Source organism: Sprattus sprattus, assembly GCF_963457725.1.
Source record: "Sprattus sprattus genome assembly, chromosome: 1".
In the NCBI taxonomy this organism is placed as follows: Eukaryota; Metazoa; Chordata; class Actinopteri; order Clupeiformes; family Clupeidae; genus Sprattus; species Sprattus sprattus.
Window position 1 is genome coordinate 48,660,133 of NC_137920.1, and position 25,305 is coordinate 48,685,437.

A 25,305-nucleotide genomic window follows, 5' to 3' on the forward strand; every position below is an offset into this window, starting at 1 on the left:
ATCAAATGGTGACATCATCGGTGCAACATCATTCTAGTCGTTATAAAAAATCTGAACTATTCAAATGTAATTTTTCAATTTTAAACTATGATCACCTGAATCAATAAAGTTGATCTCAAAGCAAAGTCATGGAAGCCATTCTATTAAAAGGTTCTCCATTGGCCCATCTTCCACCCCTTCATCAAGTTTCCTAGTTTTTGCGTGATCCTGCTGAGATAAACAAACCAAGAAACGGTAATGAAAACATAACCTACTTGATGGAGGTAGCAATGTTGCCTTTAGCAGTGCAATTAATTGAAAAACATAGTTGTTCTTTCTTTCTTTGTGAATTATTCTGTAATTGTCACTAACCTCTTCAATCATTAGCCTGACGTATCTTTCACTTGTTCTTCACTTAAGTGTCTAATTGATTAACAAAGGATGTGTCCAGAGTTGAATTGTGCTTATAGCTCCAATATGGTTGATATTTATGTTGAAATTGAAATTGCATTGCACTTGCGTTATTCAAGGAATCCAAGGGAACTTAATTTTCAGCATTTAGTTATACAGTTGAAAATGTTACGTGCATCAACGCATTTCCAACTTTGACCTATTAGTAGCGCTAGAGTGCTCCAGGCACAGTGTGCCTAATCTCAAACTTTAGACCACAGGTAACTAGGGGCTGCCACAGACTCCAATGGCAGGAGGAAGAAAATAAAGATGATAAGAAAATAATGTAACACAATGAGTGCCTATCCAGCTTTGCTGCCTGGCCACCTTTGAGATCACAAGCAACATATAAAAAAAACAAATGTAGGTAACTTTGACATTTATTTTATATAAAATTGGAGCATCTGGTACGTGTACATGTGTTTTCATAAACAAAAGTACAATGAAACAAGTAAGACTTACTTTTCGGCTTCAGTGAGTTTCGGACATTTAAGTTAGTAGATGAAATGCAAAAGGCACTATTTTATGTAATTCCAGTTCTGAGACACAGGGGCAAATATAACACATTTAGTAGTGCTTGTTGCAACGAATACACAGGAAGTAGTGCAGTTATGACAAATAATATTGAAAATGAATGCATACCTTAAAAAAAGTTATATTTCATTCTTTAAATGGAATGCTTGATAGCAATGCATTCAGAAAACAAAGCCATTTTGAAATTAGTAAAAGGCATTGGACAGTTGTCTTATCACACACACACACAAAGATATAGACAATATGCAAAATAAACAATCCAGCATTTGATCACTGGTTTAGGAATGTCTACAAAGTAAGTTGCGGTAAACCTGTGTATAAAGCTGTATAATATTGTTTACAAAGCACAGACATGATGGGATGTACCAAATACAGCCAAAGGCAAATGGAAAACATGAAAACAATTTAAAATATTTCATGATAAAATACACTGAAAACTTCTTAAGACATGGTACTGCAAGACAGACATTTTTAAGCTAACAGGCACTAGTAACAAAATGGTCACACAAAAGAGTAAACCTGCATAATGCATGTCATGAAGGCCATTAAGTGTGTACAGCAACTGTCAACAAGAACTTGACAGAAATAATAACCATGTAACCACCCTGCAAAAGTACACCATTTGCTTACACTGAGGTTCATGCCTGTGCACAAACTATGGCAGTCTTTTATCACGGGCGTTTCGAACACCAAAAACTCTCACAAACATCCGTTCTTCTTATTATTGGACTTAAATGGAATGCATCACTAGATCAGGCAAGGTGATTGGTTAAGCAAACCTTACACAAATCTGAAAGGGAATGGCTTTCACTGTTGACACATAGTATTACAGGCACTGACCATACAAGCTTTGTTGTCAACACTTGCAGACAAATAAAGACACTTGGAGAGGAACTAGCTGGATTTAACTGCAAACTGGTTGGAAGTAACAGACAAAAAGTCAGTAGCAAGTCTAACAATTTTGGGTGTTTTCATGCCTTGGTGTTACACTAATATGCACGGTATCTGCATACAAGATATGCATTGGTAAAATTACGACAAAGGTTTAACAGTGATAAATCTGAAATTAAAGTTTGACAACCAAAGCCAATTATTATTTTTTTTTAAATGCAATATATATAAAAGAAATACACACATCTTTTAAAATTATAATTACAAAGGTGGCCTTAAAAGCAGAGAAAAACAAATATAAAATTTGCAAAATTTGTCTGAATGTTAAGTTTAAAACAAGGATTGCCTGTTTTACTTTTCTGAGGCATTATGATACTCTCACCTTCCCACGATATCATATTCCGATGTTTAAGTAATTATTTGTATGTTTGTTTCTTAATAAATTACAGGCAAGCACAACATTTATGTACAATAAAATTCTGTTCACATTGCTCTGTGGTCAAATTTCTCATTTCTGTCTACTGTCATTATTCAACATTAGTAACGGTATTTACAAGAAACTGTTAGATATACTGCAACCCAGAGGTTACAGCCACTATAGCAATACCTTCATAGTGGCCTGGTGAGATGCTGATTAGTGGGCTAGAGCAACACTACGAGCATCCACAATTATATGGCCAATCATATCAATCTTCCAGCCAAATGACTTACATTGTAAGATCTAGTTATCTAGACTGCTAAGGTCTCTACATATAACTTGACACAGACATGCAACGTATAAACCACAATGCATCATATTTTAAAACTAAACCACCAAATCAGTATTCCATCCAAAAAGCAGCGAACAATGACTCCTATAGGCCAGTCCCCGTCTGGTCTCGTGTCGATTATTTAGTTTTTGCGGATGTCAGCATAGACCACTGGCTCCATCTTGTGGAAGTTTGCGTTCTTGGGGCCAGAATGATCGAGCTGAGCATAAATCACCGGTCCCTGTAATCAGAAATACATTTGAGAAAAGACATCCATTTCTGATACCGCTATAGACTTCAAATGCCTTTAAGTTTGCCGTAAAAGAGGACAGACCATTAAACCCATAACACCAGAATCTAGGAGAGGACAAAGATATTCCAGTCACCCGCAATGAGAAAAACGACATGGAAAATATTAAGCCACCTTTACATTCCCCTCCTTCTAAAAATGCAGCAATTTGTTTGTGTTTGACAGGAACAAGTGAGAGCATAGGGACAGAACACCACGCCGGGAGAAGAACCAGAGGGCAGCAGGGCTGGAGGACTCCTACCTGGACTGGAGCAGATGGGCTGCTACACCTTGAACTCTCCATACTGGATTCTGGACCCTTCTTTCCTGGACGCAGGTTTTGGGAGCTAATGGTCTCATTGGAGTTGCAGCTAGTTTGAGTAGCGATTTGCCAAGTGTCATGTTTGTGTTGGCAGTATTGGGATGGATTTCATTTGAGAGGTTTCAGGAAGCAATTGCACATAGCGCATGGCATGGCAGATTCACACACACAAGCAACCACAAGCACACGCAAAGATGGAGATAAACACAGATGACATGAGAAAGGGACGATTCAGAAATGTGAAGTATTCACTGTACTTGCATGAACATTGTATTCTAAATAAGACAAAAATCAAGATTGTCACACAATGACAGTTTGAATACAAATAACTGCATGGAGAGTACACTCTACACAGTCACTGATTTGGTACTTTTCAAAAAAATTAATTCAATTAAATATATAACAGTGTAAACTGCTTCTGACAGAGTGACTCACTACAGAGTAATTCATCTACAATGGTCAGGCACTTTCTTATAGACTTGAATTCCCTTGAAAAAAAAATCAAATGCTTATAGATTCAAATGATGATTTGCTATATGAACATTTTGGAAAAATTGAGGAAAAGCAAACTGACACAACAGGGATGAGTTGTTAGCAATGAAAGTGAGAAGGGTGTTAGGTGAAAGCCATGCTGGACACTGCTGAAGCCTAGAACCATTGCGCTTTCTTTTCTTTTTTTTATTGTAATGTCGGTTTGACTCATCTAAGACTACTTGGATGGAAGTGGAAAGCAGACCAAACACTTATTTAATGCTAGCAAACAAAGTTTGCATTGTGTGGAGAGCTAAAGCTTGGTTTGTTTGTGAGAGTTTACACAAGTGACTGTTGAAGATGACACTTCTTGTTGTCTCTTTTGCATATTGTGCAACCAGTTCTATATCAAAATCACTGCCGCCTTCTGTAAAAAAATAAATAAATAAATAAATAAATAAAAAAAAGGCTTAAATGCTCTCTCTCTTTCTTGCCACAAAATAACGTATGCTGCTTCTTCGTATTTGCAGTGAATATTTAGTATTTGCAATTTCTCATTAGTACTGGTGTATCTGCTCCGCAACGATGGCTGTGTGCTTAACATCAGAGTGAAATGGGTGTGCATACCCATCATTTGTCTTCAATTTTTTGGTGAAGATATTTGTATGGGCTAGAAGGCGTAGTCCTGCATTATAATCCATGACACTTTCTATTGAATAGAGCGAAGTCCTCATCACGTTCCTCTAGTAGTCCCTCTAGTCTACTGTGTTCGCTGAAAGAACACCTCTGGTACCTGGTTTGTGTCTATCTTAGATACGTTGATTTAGAGTAAGTACTAAACCCTCCTAAATGAAGAGCTCTATGGCGTTGTTTTGCTCGACGAATGATGCCATTGGGCTCATTCTCTCATTTTGCCAAGTGGTTCAAACGTGTTGAATTCCGTGGTGAAATAACGTTGATATACTGTTATCTGGAGAACTAGCAAGCTGGCAGGCTAGTGTGGGGATCTTCTCAGCTAGGATTATGGAATCTACTTGGTGCGTCATAGAGACGCCATTTTGCCCGTTGCGTGTTGACGTATTGAGTCAAAGCGTAGCTGTAAAATATAAGCCTGAATGTAAAATACATAATTTAAACAGGACGCCTGTCAAAGCCACCAGCACCTACAATGGTAAAACTAAGTAATTATACCCGAAACACCGTTGTGACAAGTAAGGTCCACGTTTGTGTAGCGGCAAATCACACAGTCACAATGTGATTGAAGTTTTTTTTGCGTTTTGTCTGCCGTGGTTTCGCAAAAAACACGATACAATTACCGTAAATCCTCCAATTGTGGCCGGGGCTTGTATCTACTTAGGCTGCACAGCACACCGGCCTTTATTTGGGGCAGGCTTGTATTAGGGGCAGGCCTTTATTTCTTACTTATCTTCTGTTATAGAATTTTATTATTTAAATAATGGGCATAATTGCTAGCCTGACGATGTCATACTCATAATTCTAGTCAGAATATGAGTCTGAGACCGGACCACTGGGCTGTGATTATGGGGCGTGTTTCAACGAACCAGGAAAGAAAATTCCTCAGAGCAACGTAGTATTATTACCATCTGATAGATTAAACTTTTACCTGATCCCGTAGGAAGGACGGCAAAAACATCTTTTCAATCGACAAATGCCTTGATCGCGTTTCTCTGTTCCTCTTTCAAAATGAATGCGCTGTCAATATCTGTTGAGATATGCCTGCTCACGTTACTTAATTAGCACTCAAGGCTAGAAGCTACCATTAGTTTCAATGTTTTTTTTGTCTACGCTGTTAGCATAACCTTTCAATAATGGTCTAGAGTGCATAAGTTAAGACCTAAAATCCTCGGCAACATTGGTGTTGCGTATACACAACTAACCGAGTCAATGTAGACATAAAAAAAGTCGTGTAGATACCTTAAATCATATCAAATATGTCCCACTAAGCTCCCGAGACGGCGCCATCTTTGTTCGATGTATACCGGTATTCTATCTATGTCTGTCCATCAACGTATAAAGCCCGCCCTTACAATTTGAATGGTCAGATCCCTTTTCGGGGCCGTTTAAACCATCCCAACTAGCTCGACTCCAGACTGAATCTCCCAGACCAAAAATGTTGTGGGCGGAGTTCAGGCTGGTATCCAGGCTACATAATTGCAGTAGGCTAATATAATTCATTGCATATGCGTTCTACACTGCCTGCACATCGCGTAGCGCTTTATGTGCGGTGTCAACGTAAACATAAACATCAGAGTTAACGTCTCTACTGTCAGTCACGGAGGAAAAGATTTCCAAAGCCTTGATTTTAATCATTTTTCTAGATACTATATTATGCTTACCGCGGACTGAAAAGAGCTGGTTTGATATCCAGCCTAACTTTCTTTCTACATCCACCTGCTAGTCGTAGCCTATTGCATTCGTCTCGGGTCAATGTCAAATTTCTTTGCTGCTTTTTCTCCCGAATGTTCTTCAGCAATCAGCATACACCATCTCTTTGAATTTAATTTAATTTTAATTTAAAAGTTACGTAAGTCTACTACTGCTTTATGATCCCTTCTGAAAAAAGTAACCTAGCCGACTAAAATGTTACAGATAAACAACAGTAGGCTATACGATACGTGCATTTAGGCTAAACCATAACAAATTGCCAGACGCGCCTTCATGAACAATAACAAATTCGCCTTGTCGTCCTACGTGGGAAATTGTCTTTTTTTATTGTAAACAGCCCATGAAATTAGCCAACATTATTATATAATATAATATTAAACATGAGGAGAACATGTATTTGTGAAATGCATTCAATTGAATTGTGATGTCTACTTTGAGCCGACGGACTGATGCTGGTAGGCTACAGTAATATAGGCTACTTTATTTTACCCCTGGCTTGTATTCGGGGGCCGGCCTTTATTTGTCCGTATGGACCACGACCCCGGCTACTATCTGGAGCCCGGCTTCTAATTGAATCCCGGCCTTTATTTGAGGATTTACGGTAGTTAGTTTGGTTAGCGGAAGCTAACTAAAGCTAGCTAGCGAAACCGTTAAAGGCACAATATGCAACAATTATGCTTCAGGATTAGGGTTAGGATAAGCAGTTTAACCTTAAAATAACAGCTTAAAAAAAATTGGGGCGCTACAATGACTTTTAATATGGAGAATTGCGTCCGTGCCAATGGCATAGCAGGGTCGATAGGCATATAACTGCCTTCTGTAGTTTTGCCTGCCGATGCCCGCCGACCTGACTTTGATTACCTTCTGCCGATCTAGTAAGTAGCTTATTTGCCGTCTTGCTTAGTCTTGTGTTGCACATGATTGATGTTTGACTGTGTAAGGACAGTCGTTGAGTAATTAGTTTGTCATAATGTCAAAGTCAGCACATTTCAAGAGATTTCGTTAGTTTTAGCTGCTAGCATACCTTTAGCGAATAGCTATTAATCCTTAATGCACCTTTAACTTACGCTAGCCACAAATTAGCCATTGCGCGCTAAAAACATCGGATGACATTAGCTTTGGCTACACCTTCACACACCATTAGGCTGTGTAACTAGTTATTGGGGTGGCCCTCGAAAGGGCCGTTTTGTTGTTCAGAGGGCCAATTTGACAACGTCAATTATATTGGCCATGAACAGGGAGTTGCCCTCAGGGTTGAGGTGAACCCCGTCCCTCCGAAACACGGACTTAGAGCGACGGAGGTTGGTGTGCCCCACGAAGCTCATGCCCCTACTCCGGAGGTAGGAATTCCCCACCCTGTTTATGCGCTTCCTCGTCTCATTGAGGCTCCCCGGGGCGTCACAAGTTCCTCTCATCCAGGCCCTTCTCTCACAAATGTTGAGAATGATCTGGGCACCAGGGAACAGAGCCACCACCGACGCAAGGTCATTCCTGACCCTGTCGATGAGGTCTGCGCCCTGGATGAACCCCAGGTCATTCCCTCCAACATGCATGAGGAGGACTTGTGGTGCGACCCGAAGCCTTTTTTGGGACTTAAGGAGGGAAATGAGTTGCTGCCACCGCATTCCCCTTTAGCCTATTCACTCAACATGGGCAGGCAGGGAGGGAAAGGTTGGGTACACCTTAAGCCCGAGCATGGCTCTCAAGCCAAGAGATCCAGGAATCCCCAACACACCAAATAACTGGTACCTCAGACATCGTAATAATGAGATAATGTTCGTGACCCTGTATTTAAAGTCTCTTGTGCTCATCCTTGCACAGTAACAGTAGAGGTGTATTCTATGATTGGATTAAATATTGATTGATTAATGATTATTGGTGTATGTGGGATTCGACTGACAGTCATTGGTCAGAACACTGTCGAACATTTCAATATACATTGCAACAAGAACGTTATATGCCCCTTTCGCTAACTGCTGTGCTGAGACAAGCTGACATTGATTTACACTGCTACTCTATTTACACTTTACTCAACTACTTTGAACTTCCATTTTGACTTCATCTTCAACTTTGAATAAACGTATACGACCCTCTGTAAAGGTAAGTACCATCTTGTTATTACTATTACTGTGTTGTAACATGATAGCGTGAATAAACCTTGTTAGATGGGCAAAAGTTCGTTGTAGTGTCATTGGCGACTGAGCGCCACTGAGGTTTTATATGATTAGTCATTTTTTTGCCCGCATCTTTTAATGTTGTTACTTGAAGTGGATAGCCATGACACGACTTACAAGTAAACCGTTAGGGTTAAAGTGCGCCAAAGTTGCCTGAGGTAAATTAGCCATTGCGCGCTAATAACATCGCCGGATGACATTAGCTTTGGTTGACATTAGTAGATGAGGTGAGCCAGCCAGACGTTTAACAGTAGGAAACTCGTAAGTCTGATTTGATTAGTCACTTTTCGCGAGGGTACAGTACATTTATTTTCTCTCTTTTTTTCCCCCAATATCTCAGTTTCTTGTTAGATGGGCAAAAGTGTGTTGTAGTGTCATTGGCGACTGCGCGCCTAGAAATTAACCTATGAATGGTAATTGATAGGAAACTCTTAAGGCGATGTTGTTACTTGTTTCATTAAATTGACTTTTTTTTCCTTTCCATAGGTGTCATTTCATAGACGAGCCAAGGAACCAGTCCCTATAAGAAGTTAAGGTAGTACGTCCTTGTATTTAATTAATTCTTATATTTAATTATCAATATGACTCTTTTTGCCAGGTTTTGGGACATTTTTTATTTCCTGAGCAATGGCACACACCACCCTGACGTGGAAGAAAAAGGTTGGGAAGGTAGTCCTGGAATTGTAAGAGCAGCGAAAAAATATGTGATTAAAGAGAACCGGCTTCATTACATGAATAGAGGTTGTGAACGTTTAGTGGTTATGAGTGCAGAGGAGAGAGATGCAGTGCTTAAAGAATGCCATGACAATCCTGCAACAGGTGGTCATTACGGTGAACAAGGCACTATAAATAAAATAAGGGACGCTTACTTTTGGGAGACTATTCAAAGTGACACCAGTAAATGGGTCAAAGGATGTCCACGGTGTCAGATGTGCGACAAAATTAGAACAGTGGCCCCCGTGTAAAGACCGATTGTAGTGTCCCAGCCGTGGAATGTTTTGGGTATAGATTTAATAGGACCACTGGCAACTACTACCACTGGCAAATCAGGGATGAAGTATGTGATTATAATTACAGACCTGTTCACCAAGTGGGTTATAGCAAGGCCCCTTGTTAACAAGAGTGGCCCAGAGGTAGCCGATGTTATAACACGTGTGCTCATGGAACATGGACTTGTTAGGAAGAGCATTACAGATCGAGGTCGCGAGTTTGTTAATAATCTCAACAAGGGTATATTTGAGAAGTTCGGAGTTAAGCATGCCATTGCGTCGGCGTATCATCCACAGACAAATGGGCAGGATGAGCGTACTAATCATACAGTTAACCCATTGGCGCCGGATGCTGCGTAGCGCAGCATAGGCTTTCCTGCCGGTTGCTGCGTAGCGCAGCATAGGCTTTCCTGCCGGTTGCTGCGTAGCGCAGCATTTTGTACACGTGCTGTTTTCATGACGAATGCAGCGTACAACTCACTCTGGTTGGTTAAAATTACACATGGGATGGGTCTTAAGGCTTTGCTAAAGATCAGATGACCACCAAAATGAACTTCGGTTGGCTGAAAATCACGTCAATCAATCAGATAGCCACGCGATATTCTGTGCTTGTTTTCAGTGATACCATGCTGGCTAGCGAGAAGTAGCAGTGAAGAAGTAGCAGTGAACATGGAGTATTTTGATAGCGATGTCAGTGATTTCGACATAGATTTTGAAGGATTTGAGTCTGAGAGGGAGAAGGATAATGACTTTGTGTCAGAGGATCCATCAGATACGGCACAGGAGTGGGATTTTGTGGGCACGGAAGGAGAGGAGGAGGGATTCCAGGTGGACTGGACAACCGGCAATGATCTGGAGGTAATTATTTATGTTTTGTTTTCTTGTGCGATCTTCGAGTTCTCTTCTCTTAGAAAACGGAATGGGCAGTAATGATAGTGGTGCTATAGCGATTACTAATGGTGATGATGGTTGATAATATATACATGCAATAATGTTAGTTATAGATACAATAATGGCATAATGAATAAATAGCATTTACATTTAGCAGACGTTTTTGTCCAAAGATTTTAGATAAGAAAAATAAACGTGGAGAACTGTATAGCATAATACATCATAATGAATAGTAATACAATTATGAATAAATATAAATACTATAAATAACATTGATGGAACTGCAATTATACTATTCTGTTAGTGTAGCTTTATTGTGTATCCAACTTGAATGTGTACTCCCTGTCTGTGCCTCAAAGAGACCTGAACAATTGGCATATGAACACCTATAACCCCTATACCCTATAGACAGTCTAGTAGGCCATTGTCTTAGCACCAGCTGAGAGGGTGGGTCTCATAATAATACAATGATTGAATGCTTTGCCATACGTTTTTACAGATATCTCCATCTCCAGGATAACGTTGACCCCGCCATGGCTTCATGCTCCATGTGAACTGCGAGGCCAGCTCCACCCCAGGATGTCTCCATCCCTCTCCTCTCCTCCCTCCCCATTTCTCTTTCCCCCTCCCTCCCCCTCTTCCCCTCCCTCATAATGTTTGCATACTTGAAAATTGTATTTATTGTATTTTATATCATTGATTTATATTGTTTTTGTGTGTTTGAGAGTTTTTTACAAATGTTATTGTTGTTTGTGTGCTCAGGGAGCAGGTTTTAATAAAACCTGCAGTTCTTACCTTCACAATGCTTCTTATTTCATGTTTCTAAGTGCTACAGAGGCTTAGATATTAAGGTTTTTGTAGACGTTGACAATTCTTACTGTTTTCTCAGAAAACCCTCAGGAAATGAGGTACTTTCTCATAGAATAGCATAGGATTTAACAGGCGTTTTTAGCAGGCGTTTTAGGCAGAAATGGGTTAAAGATAGGCTAGCTAGATATTGTAATGAAAATCAGGATGACTGGGACGTCCACCTTTTGAGCATAGTTTCAGCTATTAATATAACTCGTCGGAGATCGCCGAAGTTTTCGCCGAATTATGGGATGTATTGTCGTCACCCGATTCTTCCCGCATCCCTCAATATGAAGGGTCCACTACCTGAAGACTTTTTAGTTGGGGATGTTGAGGAAAACATAGAAGAGCGTATCGCTGCTGTGACCACTCTAAACAAAGACATTTTAAAAAACATTACCGCAGCCAAGGAGAAGCAGAAGGAAGAGTATGAGGGTAGAAAGAGAAAGAACGTAAAGTCTTTCCACATAGAGGAGGGCGATGAAGTCCTAAAAGCCAGAATGCGTAAAATGGGTAGGAAAGGCTTACATACTTCGTGGGTAGGACCATATAGAGTACTTTCAATTTCTGAGAATGGGGTAGCAACACTTGCGGATAGCTCTGGCGTTACCCTTAAGCAGGGCACCAGTGTGGCACAGCAGAAGCCATATCATAGGAGAGAGGTTAGCGAGACGGTGGGTGGTACTTCAGAAGAAGAAGACACCCTTGTTGTAGCTGGGGCGGCATGGGTAGAGGATAGCGAGATGTTGGGTGGTACTTCAAAAGAAGACACCTTTGTTGTAGCTCGGGCTAAATTGAGAGAGGATAGCGAGATGTTGGGTGGTACTTCAGAAGAAGACACCCTTGTTGTAGCTGGGGCGGCATGGGTAAGTCTTGATCATGACTACACAAAAAAGGATGTCCCATCTAGGGCTGTCGCAATAATCGCAAAAATATCGCGAAAAATATCAAAATAATATCGCGATATTTAGAGCACACCACGGTAGATAATGGGCCATCGCGATCACTGCATATGACCTGGTGCGGGTTGCGCGTTCATGAAACTGACCGTGGAATTCTAGAATGAAACGTGCGTTGCCATGATACCCATTCATTAACGTTCATTCATTTAGTTAGTAGTAACCTGCTCCCGCCTAAACAAACGTCTAAAAAAAGTGAATGAATGAAAGAATGGCAGCACTCGTATCAAAAAAAAAAAATGTACCTCGTCCCTTTGGGAGCATTTCGGCTTTCAGCCAAATGAAAAGGGGGAACCAGCCAATTTAGATGTGGCCATCTGTAAAATCTGCCGCAAAACGGTTCAGGTTAAACGTGGAAATACAACTAATTTAAGGGCCCACCTATCAAGCTACCATCCATCAGCCGACAGCTTGGGAGTCGCCGAAGCCTTTTCTCGAGTCGGCAAGTACAGCAGAGACAGTGACAGACATAAACGCCTAACAGGCGCTGTTACAAGGTATCTAGTTGAGGAGATGGTGCCATTTTCCACTGTACAGAAACCTTCTTTCAAATCACTGCTGGAGAAATTTGATAGGCAATATGAGTTGCCAGGAAAAACCTACTTCTCAGAAACTGCTGTGCCTAAAATGTACAATTCCGTAAGAGCATCAGTTCAGAGTGAGCTCAGAAGTGTGGACTTTTTCTCTGCCAGCACTGACATGTGGTCAAGTGTGAACATGTCTCCTTACATGAGTCTTACTGTTCATTACCTGACCACAGACTGGACTTTAAATTCACGCTGCCTCGAAACAGTGTTTATGCCCCTGAATCACACATCTGACAACATCACAGAGGCTCTACGCAGCGCATTTGATGAGTGGTCCCTGGATGAGAAGAAGCTGGCGTGCGTAACGACAGATAACGGGGCAAACATCGCGGCAGCAGTGAGACAATTGGGCTGGACGTGGCTGAACTGCTTCGGACACAATCTACACTTGGCAGTGACAAACGCAATGGCAAGCGTTAAAGATCGCACAACGCGAGCAATGGGCCAGTGCTACACCATAGTGGGTGCGTTCTCCCAGAGCTGGCTGAAGAGGAGGGATCTGGCGCAAGCGGAGCTTCAAACCCCGCAGCACGTACTCATAATGGTAAGCTAGCTTTCAGAAGTTATATTTAATTGTAACCCACTGTAAGTCCACTTAATAACAATAATAATAGCTTTTTGAGGTGCTTAAAAAATATTTTTCTTTTACAAAAAAATACACTGAAACGAAAAATAATGGTAAATGTTGACTTTTATTTAAAAAATAATAATAAGCTGGTGTTATTTCAGTTCAATAATTATATTACTCCGTCCATGCAGGACTGTCCAACAAGATGGGGCTCCAAACAAAAAATAGTGGACCGAGTCTTGGAGCAAATCCCCGCCATAAAACGAGTTTTGGATGATCGGCGGCATCAGCATCTCATCCCCAGCTGGCAGGACATTGCAGTTTTGGAGTCGGTGAACGCGGCGTTAAAGCCAGCGGCTGATTTTACGGATCTGCTGTCTGGGGAGAACTACGTCACGGTCTCCTCAATTAAACCGGTCCTGAAACTCCTCACGGAAGATGTCTTAAAACCATCAGACGAGGACACCACTCTGACCTCGATGTGCAGTGTTCTCGAGGAGAAGTACAGACCAGCTGCTCTACAAGCAACTTTGGCAAAGTCCTGCTTGCTGGACCCAAGATATCGGGGCAACAATTTTGATGAGTATGCGGAGGAGGAGACAAAGTGCGCACTGATCAATGAAATGTTGGACACGGAAGACAGAGAGAGCGGTGCCAGTGCTTCAGCTGCTGACCAGCCAGAGTCCTTGGCGCAGACAGCGGTGCCACCACCCACCAAAAAAAGGACGCTCGGAGACCTGCTGAAGTCACGGACAAGCACGTCTACAACCGTCCCGAAGAGAGCCAGAGCCGACCTGGAGCTCACTCGCTACCTGCAGGAGGAACCCATCGACTCTAATGACAACCCCCTGGCATGGTGGTGCAACAACCAGGAGAGATTTCCCTTGCTCTCCAAAGTGGCACGCAAGTACATGTGTATTTGCGCAACAAGCACACCATCTGAGAGGGTTTTCAGTGTCGCTGGAAATGTTGTCACCCCTCTCAGATCCTCTCTCAAACCCCATAAGGTTAACATGCTGGTTTTCCTTGCTCGTAACAAGGACATGACCGAGTTATAAATCATCGCCCTATGTGTGTGTGTGTGTGTGTGTGTGAATGTGAAATTGTAGTGCCTGGTTTCTCTTATTTTGTATAGGCTACTTAATTTTAAAAAAACAAAACGGGCAATTATTTTATTTATTTATTATTTATTTTATTTTATGCATTTAAACGTTCAGCCTTCTCCTGAATTTAGTTTTTAAGTTCAATCAGGAGAAACAACTTGCATCTGTGCCGTTACCGCCCTTTCATCTGCATTCAATAAATAAGAAGTGTTATAAAATTGCCTCGTCTTTTTTTTAATAACCTTTTTTAAATTAAGCAATAAGCCCCAAGAGGCCGTGCTTTGCGCTGATTTTAGAACAGGTAAGGGGAGTTGTTCGGCACTACACAAAGTAAAGTAATATAAATATAGTAACAAACGTACTGTTGGCAAAGTGGTGACGTATTCTCCATGGCAACTGGTTCCACACAAACCTTCAGCTCCGTTGTGTCCGAAAAGTTCGCTGACAAAACTCCGGTTACGGGTGTGTTTTGAATTTAAATGTTTTGAATTTAAATGTGCATTATCTCGCTTAAACGGCATTTTCTTGTTTCGATTTTTTAAAAGTTACCAAGAAAGACACTGTACTATCCAATAACACAGTTACTGTAACCAGCAATAATGGTTGAAGTGATTTCCCATGTGGCAAACTGCCAACTTTCTAATGTTAGCACGTTAGCCTACGTTAGATAGCCTGGACGTTTTGTGTGGAACCAGTTGCCATGGAGAATACGTCACACTTTGCCACTAGATACATGGGGGGAAAAAAATGTGCAATAATATCGCATACCGCGATATTGCGCCCCCTGTTTTCACCGCGGTGAAAATTCCTCAACCGTGACAGCCCTAGTCCCATCTATTGTTGATGACATCGGTTATGCTAGAGAATGGGTCTGCCGGGAGAAAGATAGATTTAAGGGAAATGTTTCTGAACCGAGTTATTTTAACATGGAGGAAGAGGACCGTCAGAATGCAGTTATAGCAGTTCAGGAAGAGGATGATAGTAGTGCCAAGGATCCCTTCCTTTTCATAATTGAACTTCAGGAGGACTATGGTATGTTTTTGGAAGAATGTGTAGAAATGCAAGGCCTCTCAACTGCGAGTACATTTTTGACATCAACCCATGGTGAGGATGGTGAGGAGGAGTGCTTGTAGGTTAATGTAAGGTCTCCTCTGTTACTCAGGTTGTAGGTCGTCTGTGCCATTAATAGTCATCGTTACAATAATAATAACAACAAGAGCAATCCGAGATTTCTGCCCTCCAGCAAGGATCTGGATCCGGATCATCCTGACATTTGAAAGGGGATGTCCCAGGACCAAGATCCACCTCTTGTGAAAATTTCAGAAAGATCCGCCCAGTAGTTTCTGAGAAATCTTGTCCACAGACAGACGGACAAATAAATAAATAAATCAACGGACCCGATCGCATAACCTCCTTGCTGGAGGTAATAAGTCATCATTATAGATTATCTGCCCTCCTCTGTTACTCAGGTTGTAGGTCGTCTGTGCCAATAATAATAACAATAATAATAGTAATAAAATATATATATATATTTCATCTGTGTGTGTGCAGGTTGCAAGTTGCAGGCAGTGTATGTTGCACTGTGAAAGAGTGCTATAACAGATCTCGGGTGTGACATGCAGCTGTTCCTCACTCAGCAGAACTAAAATAAAAAATAAATAAACTTACAACTGATATCTCCATAAGTACACTACCAAACTAAATAACAAATGCCTGTCCTGATCTACCTGTAGAGAGTGTGGTCTGCGTATGTGCTCAGGTTGTAGGTCGTCTGTGCCGATAATAATAATAGTAATAAAAAATATATATATTTCATCTGTGTGTACAGGTTGCAAGTTGCAGGCAGTGTATGTTGCACTGTGAAAGAGTGCTATAACAGATCCCGGGTGTGGCATGCAGCTGTCTGATCTACCTGTAGAGAGTGTGGTCTGTGTCTAGGTCGTCTGTGTCTGTGCTTTCTTTTCCAGGTTGTTGGTTGCAAACATTGCAATGGTAATTTAAATGCATGTATCCCCACAGAAAAGTGCGCATAGGGTAAGCACAGCATGTCTCTATCATAAAGGAGCATGTAGGGTAAGTACAGCATGTCATATCAATATTGTGATGCATGATGTTACTTGTTTTCTCTCCTGTTGCCCTGCATGATCTATTTATGTCCCTGTGTTTGTCTTTGTCACAGATTTGTTTGTTGTGGAAGCATGTTTTTTTTTTTTCATTAACCTTGTCTTTCTGTCTTGTCCTGTCTCACTAACACCCCACTCATAACCTGTACCTTGACGTGGTGAGCGGGCTTTCAATTAAACAGGTTTGAATTGTGTTAGTCAGCCGGTTTTAAAAACAAATTTATGCTTTGCAGTTTGCTTTGTATATTTCCGCAGTTCTACAGAATCTAACAGATCATTGAATTTTGACTGACATCAGCATAAAGACATTCCACCCGAAGACTGGCACCTATCTTCCTTACACCAGGATGGCAAGACTTTAGATTGCCCCCCTTTCCCAAACTATGACACACTAGGCTCTACCTTCCAATACCTATATAATATTCACTCAGCTTTTATCCAAGAGCCATCATAGAACTTAACAATGCACAAACTAACCTGTATTTGTCTCTTTGATGTGTAATATGTCTTGTGTTTTTTTTTTCAAACTTGTTTTACTTAAGCTGAGTATTCATAGTGTAAATTTGTATAGTTATATTGTTTTTTTATTTTTCAATAGCACTGAAGTCTGAGAGCTGCCACCTCAATTTCGTTGCACTTGTGCAATGACAAATAAATATACTCTATTCTATTCAATGATGATACTGATCTTACTTCTATTTAAAACTAAGATACTACATACATTTAATTAATATTAATTGATATTAATTGATGTTTGCATGTATCCCTTCCTTTTCTGCATGCAGATTTTTTAAAGCAACCCATGGTGAGGAAGAGTGCAGTGGAGCAAGGGATCCTCAGCATACAGAGACCCTTCACCTGAAGACCTATCTTCCTGCAATCACCCGACACTTCATGTCTCACATTGAAATAAAAGATCCTGTACACTGTCATAGTTCTGCCATGTTTATGTGCATTTAAAAAAAAAAAAATATGTAAGCCAAACGATGAAAATGACCTGTAAACAAGTATTCTTAGTTGTCTAAAACGTTTGTACAGTCCTGTATAACAGAGAGCATAATTATTAAAGACAATGAATTGAAATGAAATGATATTGGAGAAAGTATTGATGGCATATCTGCTGTAAATATCAACGTGTTTTGACATTCAGAGGTAATAGTTGGCCAAGCGTTACATTCACTCACGTAAAAACACGTTAGTAACATTTTCTTAATCTACCAACCGATGTATTTATCAAGTGAGTTATTAACTACCCCTACCGCTGTATTCAAAATCAGGTTTGGTTAAAGGTAAGTCTTGTAGCTACAGTCGCTAAGTATCAGGTGAATATGCTAAATTTGTATTGCAACTAGGGATGGGCACAATTAATCGACGATCGATTAATTGATCATTAAGAATTTCGTTGAGGACATTATTTTCATCGATAGAACGAATGCATGTTCTGTTGCGTAGTGTGAGTCTTAAATGAATGCAATGGAATTCGCTTTGTGGCAGCAATTAAACATTTTACCACACGAGGGCAATGTTTGAAAAAAAAAAAAAAAAAAACTCATCAGTGTGTTTTTACTCAGTCGTTAGTCGTCCCGCTCTCATCGGGAATGAATGGAGACGATATCCTGCCAGTCAGTTCAGCATGTGTGAGAATTGGAGTCTTTTGCAACGGATGATTAGTTAAGATCGTTGTGTCGTTGATTACAAGAAAAAAACAAGTGTTTCATGTCGGAAATGAATCACGACTTTTCTGAATAGCTTGATCACTTAGCTATTAGCATGCTAAGTAGCCAGGGTAGGAAATTTACATATTTTTTAGGGGGCAATTTTTGCCCCCACTTACTGAAATCCAGGGGCATTTCACAAAAAATTGGGGGCACTTTTAGAAACTTGTGAAAAACATTTAACCTTTGTTCAAAATAATAAACACACTTATTTAGGCTTAAAGCAGCAATACGGAATTCTGTTCCAAAACTAGTACGCTAACTACCTAAAAGGCATGCAAAAAACCTTGTAACCACCACCAACAGCCCAGCTGACACAGATAGAAGCTTGCCAACACACTAACTGGTGTATTTCTGCAGTACCTGGCATGTCATGCATGTGAAAGCTTTTCTTCCATTTTTGCAGGGTGTTCCAGCCCGTTACAAAGAACTACATAGGGCATATCTTTGATGGCTAGTGGGAAAGACACAGGTCTTGATCTGTCCTTCACATGACCATACGCGATCAAAATGAATTAGAGGATGGTACCAAAACTAGTTGCCTATAAAACCATACCTCAAAAAGTGTTAAATTGTTGCATAGTGTTACTTTAAAGTATATGAACAATTGTCATTAAATGGCAATAATAAGACTATTAGGCATTAGTCTACATATTCAAAGTGTTTTCTAAGATTTTTTGAAGAAAAACCAAACAGACAACGTAAATTACACAATCATATTCACGTTTATTCTTATTTCTTTGTGGTTATTATTTGTTATTATTATTATTTAATTATTCAACTATTAACAATCGTTTTTTTCTTTCTTTTTTTAATAATAATAACACATTATATTTATGGATTTTTGTGTTACCTTTAATCATGTTATACCTACCATAGTAGGCCTACAGGAAATACAGTTAAGACTAGTAAACTAGCTTGCAAGCAAGCCTTTGTAGCTAACGCACAATCAGAGATAGCTAACGTTAGCTAACTAACATTTAACTAGCTTAACCGAACTAAATCATTTCTAAAAGTATTATCACTAGTTATCATTCACCGTAGGCGATGGCGTGTTGCTTGGCGCCTGGTGACGAAAGGCCATGGATTTCTGTATGTTTTCGCTCCCCTTGAAGAAGTCAGCAGAAACATTTGCCTGTGCTGACAACGACTTGGGCAACTAGTTGTCCACAAGTCCGACATGCCTTGAAAAAAAAATCTGGTCTTTTTCTTGTCGTCGTCGTCCTCCACCCCAGGCCAATCTAATTTACACAGACTGCGCTGATCCTCATTTCTCCTTACTCTCGCAGTCACACAGGTCTGATTAGGAAGCGCTCCAAATATTTTTAGTTAGAACGTTCGGTTCTTCACGCAACAATCAGTCAAGTCGAAAATCAAAACATTTAATGGCAACTGACCGGGTCATATAGGCTACGATGTTTTTGACACGTTCATTAAATCATTATAACACAAAATTATGGGGGCATTTTTTGCCCCTCTCCTAGTAATTTTAGGGGCAAAACTATATTTCTTAGGGGCAGTTTTGCCCTTTGCCCTCGCTAATTTCCGACGCTGTAAGTAGCTATTGTACGATAGTGGTAATTAATTGTTTACGGGGTCCTACCGGCAAAATAAACTAAACAGCTTGGCTTCTTTTTAAACTGAACCAAATGTGTCCTTTGTGGGTTATTCATGCACGCCTAACTACATGTGTGGCAACCGGGGTATAAGTGGGATAATGTCCTTTGAGGTGTCCCATTATACGAAAATATTCCTCTCTATTTTCGTATAACGGAACACCTCAGCACCCATTATCCCTTACATACTGTATATTGTCTAAGTATTATCATTTTTTTTATTTTCTTTGTATTTATATGTATAGTTTATGATATAAGTATTCACCCCCTTGGATGTTTTACCCTTTTATTGCTTTTATAAATCAGTCATGGTCAATATAATAATAATAAGTTGGCTTTTCGGACAAAAATAAATCACAAAAAGGCCCTCTTTAATCTCAAACTGAAAACAGATTTTTACACAGTTATGTAAATTAAATAAAAATATGAAATGAAAATAAGTAATTGCATAAGTATTCACCCCCTTTATATAGACTGACCTAGTTCAATAGAGGTCCAGCCAATTGGTGCTAGAAGTCTCACAATTAGTGAAATGTGGATCAGTGTGCAATGAATGTGTCTCAAGTGATTGTAGTATAACGACACCTGTGTCTGGAAGTTCCATTCACTGGTCAGTATTCAGTATTCTTGGGTATTGTTAAACCATTAAGACCCAAGATCACTCTAAGCAACTCAGAGAAAATGTCAGAAAGATACAAAAATGTCCAAGGCACTAAACATCCCCTGGAATTCTGTTAAATCCATCATCAAGAAATGGATGGATTGTGGCACGTGACATGTGTAAATCTGCCTAGATCAGGCTGTCCTCACGAACTGAGTGACCGTGTAAGAAGGAGACTAGTAAGAGAGGCCACCAATAGACCTATGACTACTCTGAAGGAGTTTCAAGATTCAGCAGTTGAGATTGGAGAAACTCTGCATACAACCACTGTTGCCTTGGTTCTTCACCAATCAAAGCCTTATGGAAGAGAGCCACTCTTGAAAAAAAGGATCGACTACAGTTCGCCAAAAGGCATGTGGGAGTCTCCATGGTCAAGCGGAAGAAGGTTCTGTGGTTTGATGAGACCAAAGTGGAGCATTTTTTCAACAGTGGCTCTCTTACAAGAAGCCTTGATTGGTGAAGAACCAAGGCAACAGTGGTTGTATGCAGAGTCTCTCCCATACCAGCTGCTGAAGCTTGAAACTTCTTCAGAGTAGTCATAGGTGTCTTGGTGGCCTCTCTTACTAGTCTCCTTCTTGCATGGTCACTCAGTTTGTAAGGACGGCCTGATCTACAGTCCCGCTCAGCAGTATTGGCACCCCTAGTGAATATGAGCAAACAGGCTATGAAAAAATATGTCTTTGCTGTTTATCCTCTTGGTCTTCCACTCAAAATATTCATAAAAATCTTACCTTTTCATTGAGGTAAAATAATTGAGAGAAAAAGTTTTTTTTTACATTAAATAAATATTATTCTTCAAAACATGTGTGCACAGGTATTGGCACCCCTTAATTAAATGTTTTGTGCAGCCTCCCTTTGCCAAGATAACAGCTCTGAGTCTTCTCCTATAATGCCTGATAAGGTTGGTGAACACATGGCAACCATGGCCCATTTTAAGCTTACTAGAGGGGGCGGTTAGGTTTTCATTTAATATCTGCTGGTATTTGATCGAGTCCATGATACCATGTATCCTAACAAGATGTCCAAGGCCTTTGGAAGAAAAACAGCCCCACAACATCAAAGATCGGCCACCATACTTCACAGTAGGTATGGGGTGCTTTTCTGTATGGCTATCTTTCTGTCTACGCCAAACCCACCTTTGTTGTTTTTGTCAAAGAGCTTTATTTTGCTCTCATCTGACCATTTAACTCAGTCCCATTGAAAGTCTGACTTCCATTTGGCAAACTGTAGGCACTCTAGTTTGTTGTTGATTGACAGCAGAGGCTTTCTTCTGGCAACCCTTCAAAACAACCTGTGGTGATGTAGGTGGCGTCTGATGGTAGTTTAGGAGACTTTCTAACTCCAAGACTCAACTAATGTCTGCAATTCTCCAGCTGTGATCCTTGGAGATTATTTTGCCAGTTGAACCATCCTCCTCACGGTGCGTGGGGTCAATGTACACACACGTCGTCTTTCAGGCTGATTCTTAACATCACCTGACGCTTTAAACTTCTTTATTATTTCCATGATAGTGGAAATGGGTATTTTCAACTGGTACGAAATTATCTTGTGTCCATTTCTTGATTTGTGCAGCTCAACAACTTTTTATTGCACATCGTCACTGTGTTCCTGGGTCTTTCCCATTGTGATGAATGACTAATGGAATTTGGCCTGTGTCATCTCATATTTGTACATCAGTGGAACAGGAAGTCATGGTTAACCTCTTTAGAGTTCATAATTAAACAGGTAAACTTAAAAATGTAAAACATGACTGGAAATATACTTCAGTTAGATTTCAATTATAAGATTTTTCTAGGGGTGCCAATAATAGTGGTACACATGTTTTTGTAAAAAATATTTATTTAATCTCAACCGTTGTTTTCTCGTACAATAATTTAACTTCAATGTAAAGGTAAGATTTTTGTGAATATTTTGAGTGAAACACCAAGAGGATAAACAGCACAGACATATTTTTTCATACCCTGTTTGCTCATATTCACTAGGGGTGCCAATACTGCTGAGCGGGACTGTATGTGCCATATTCCTTCCATTTCTTGATGATGGATTTAACAGAATTTCAGGGAATGTTAAGTGCCTTTGACATTTTTTTGTATCCTTCCCCTGACCTATACTTTTCAATAACCTTTTCTCTGGGTTTCTTAGGGTGACCTTTGGTCTTCATGGTGTAACAGTAGCCAGGAATACTGATTACTTAGTGAATGGAACTTCCAGACACAGGTGTCGTTATACTACAATCACTTGAGACACATTCACTGCACACTGATCCCCATTTCACTAATTGTGAGACTTCTAGCACCAATTGGCTGGACCTCTGTTGAATTAGGTCAGTCTATTTAAAGGGGGTGAATACTTATGCAATCACTTATTTCCGTTACATATTTTTATTTAATTTACCTAACTGTGTAGAAATCTGTTTTCACTTTGACATTAAAGAGAGTTATTTTGTGATTTTGTTTGTCCAAAAAGCCAACTTATATTGACCATGACTGATTTATAAAAGCCATAAAACGGTAAAACATCCAAGGGGGTGAATACTTATGCAAGGCACTGTATTACATTTGAAAATTTGTCAATCATCACTGGCCTCATGAATCGATTACTATTCAGAGAGCAATGATTTGATTATCAGACGATCCTTGATGAGTCACAATGCATCTTGTCCTTCATGCTTTTTTATTCATAAATACAATAACTCAAATGTTTGCCTTTAAACTTTTTAATTAACAGCTGTTTTAAAAAATTAGGAAGACTCACATTATGAAATCTTTTCAAAGATTACCCAGCAGAAGGCCTATGTTTAAATACAAAATATTTTGTAGCCTACTGCACTGTAAACACAACTTGTATAAAAATTAAATAGTTTTCGCATTCAAAAAAAATCCACAGGTAAGTAGGCTACAAGCATTAAGAAGCAGAGCCTATATTATGTTATTCACTGTACCTGGCTAGCATCAGAAGACCCAATGGATTGTGTACAAGTAGTATGTATTGCCAGTATTCATTATATCTCTATGGTTGTAGTGGTGTATTTGTTTACAATAACTGAACTTGGCAAGAGTCTTTTGGCCAGCTGTTTGAAAATAGTTTGACAGACGCGGCATAAACGCTTGTTCTCATCTGATGAGTCGTTTGAATGTTTAATGTCATGCTTAGTTGCCCTCTTTCTCTCCCAAACTCAACTTGGACACTTTCTGCACCGGACTTTTCTTTCCTCCCACACAGGACCACTTTCCAATGAACCAAAGTGATTGTCTGCTGACCCACTGATGTTCCCTATTAGTTGCATCATCTCCAACTAAGGGGAGAAAACCTGCCAGGGCTTTGAATAGTCAACACAACTTGCCCCACACCGGTGACCCATTGTGGCTAAATCTTAAAGCTAGTAAATGTAGTACTAACATAAAAGAATATGTAGTAATTGCAAATACCCACGGTCAAAACATCACATGAAAAGTGGTATGACACAGTTTACCTTTGGTAGGGGAGAAGCTATGTTAAGCCAAGTTTCGGGTGACCTTGTCTAAAGGTAAACAGGATGTTGACACAGGTTTGTGTCACACAATGTAGCTATTTCAGTTTTGAGATTGGGCCCCTAGTTTTGGAGAAATTACCAGTGTGACCATCTCGTGAGTTACTTCTTGTTCTCCTCTAAGCACAAGAGGCAGGACTGACTTTTGAGAAGTTAAAACCTTTACAACTATCTTAAAGAAAACTAGCACTGTGGGAATTTTACTGCAGGACTTGGCACTTTTGTGGGGCAACGTCGAGATGATCAGGCTTTAATGTTTTATGTACTTTTTCATTTACAACTCAGTACTTGCAGTACAGATAGGAGGCCAACTGAAGTCTATCTATCCATTTTCATAATAAATATCAATTTACAAGGTTTTTGGTCTTGGCATTTCAGTTGAGTCATACAGAAAGGCATTAACAATTGTTAGCCTATTTGTTTGAAATCAAGCAATAAGACATAAAGGGGAAGGTTCAAACACTTAGTTTCCATGCAAAAGGGCTGTGAGTGTGTTGGCAAATAGATTAACAACAAAAAAGATTAGAAGGCTAGTAAGGGACTTCCACTTTGACTTCACCTCATTAACGTCATACAAAGCATGTGACATGAACAGCAGAAAGTGTCTGTGGTAGTAGTTAATTGGCATGTGACCGCATAGGCCTTGCAGGTAGGCTGGAGAAGGCACCAAACGACAAGATGATGCACTTCTTTTCACATCATAACCCCCCCCCCCCCAATCCAATACACTTAATGGGCTGGTTGTATTGGACTGTGCCATTTTAGCTGAGGTCACGCTGATGTAGCAAAGAAGCAGTGTAACATGCAGATGAAACGTTTACCCTTGCCAAACAAAGGATACAAAGTTAAAAGTCTGTAAAGTCTTATTACTGATAAAATGAACAATAACAAAATCATGAGTAAACACCAGTTAACACCAGTATCACCACTATGTGACCATGAAAAGTGCTTTGTTCCTAGGAAGACCAGCCCAACATCTGCACTGAGGTGCAGTATTACATTAATGAACAACATGATGTGCAGAATATGCAGCAGCCAGGCAAATATGGCTATTTTAAGAAATTTGTGTAGGTCTTCAACAGACATTAAACATTCAAAATCACATCCAAAATCACATCCAAAATCACTATTAGGAATGTTGTTCTGATAATCACATGCAAGGCTACTCTCTACTCGGTGGATATTGTGGGCACCACTGGAGTCCAGCATAACCTGCCTGATGAACACAGGCCGTTTCACCAACACAAACTAGGATCCTAAACCTTCCAATAATGGCTTGATGTTTTGTAAAGGCCAGGTAGCACTTCATTTTTGTTAAATGTGTATTTAGTCAGGGTTTCTGCTTTCAAATTGACCAAACTATGCCAAATGCTATTTTCCCATTACTAAGCCTAGTAACTGATTTGCTATGAATTTAGCTATAAACAGCAAAAACCATACACAATCTAAA

General features: G+C 40.0%; 1 protein-coding gene across 2 annotated transcripts in view; it reads right to left on the reverse strand.

Moving 5' to 3' along the window:
* Positions 1 to 838: 838 nt before the first annotated feature.
* The window catches only part of mpzl1l (myelin protein zero-like 1 like), a 40,010-nt gene continuing 15,543 nt past the window's right edge, over positions 839 to 25,305 (reverse strand). The window contains exons 5-6 of one of the 2 annotated variants that reach the window (XM_080833683.1): positions 3,155 to 3,263; positions 839 to 2,844 (exon numbers count right to left, since the gene is read on the reverse strand). In XM_080833683.1, the coding sequence (XP_080689809.1) occupies positions 2,746 to 2,844; positions 3,155 to 3,263 (208 nt within the window). In that variant the 3' untranslated portion in view covers positions 839 to 2,745. Of the gene's footprint in view, positions 3,264 to 25,305 lie in introns of both variants that reach the window. The other variant, XM_080833682.1, reaches the window with a different exon arrangement.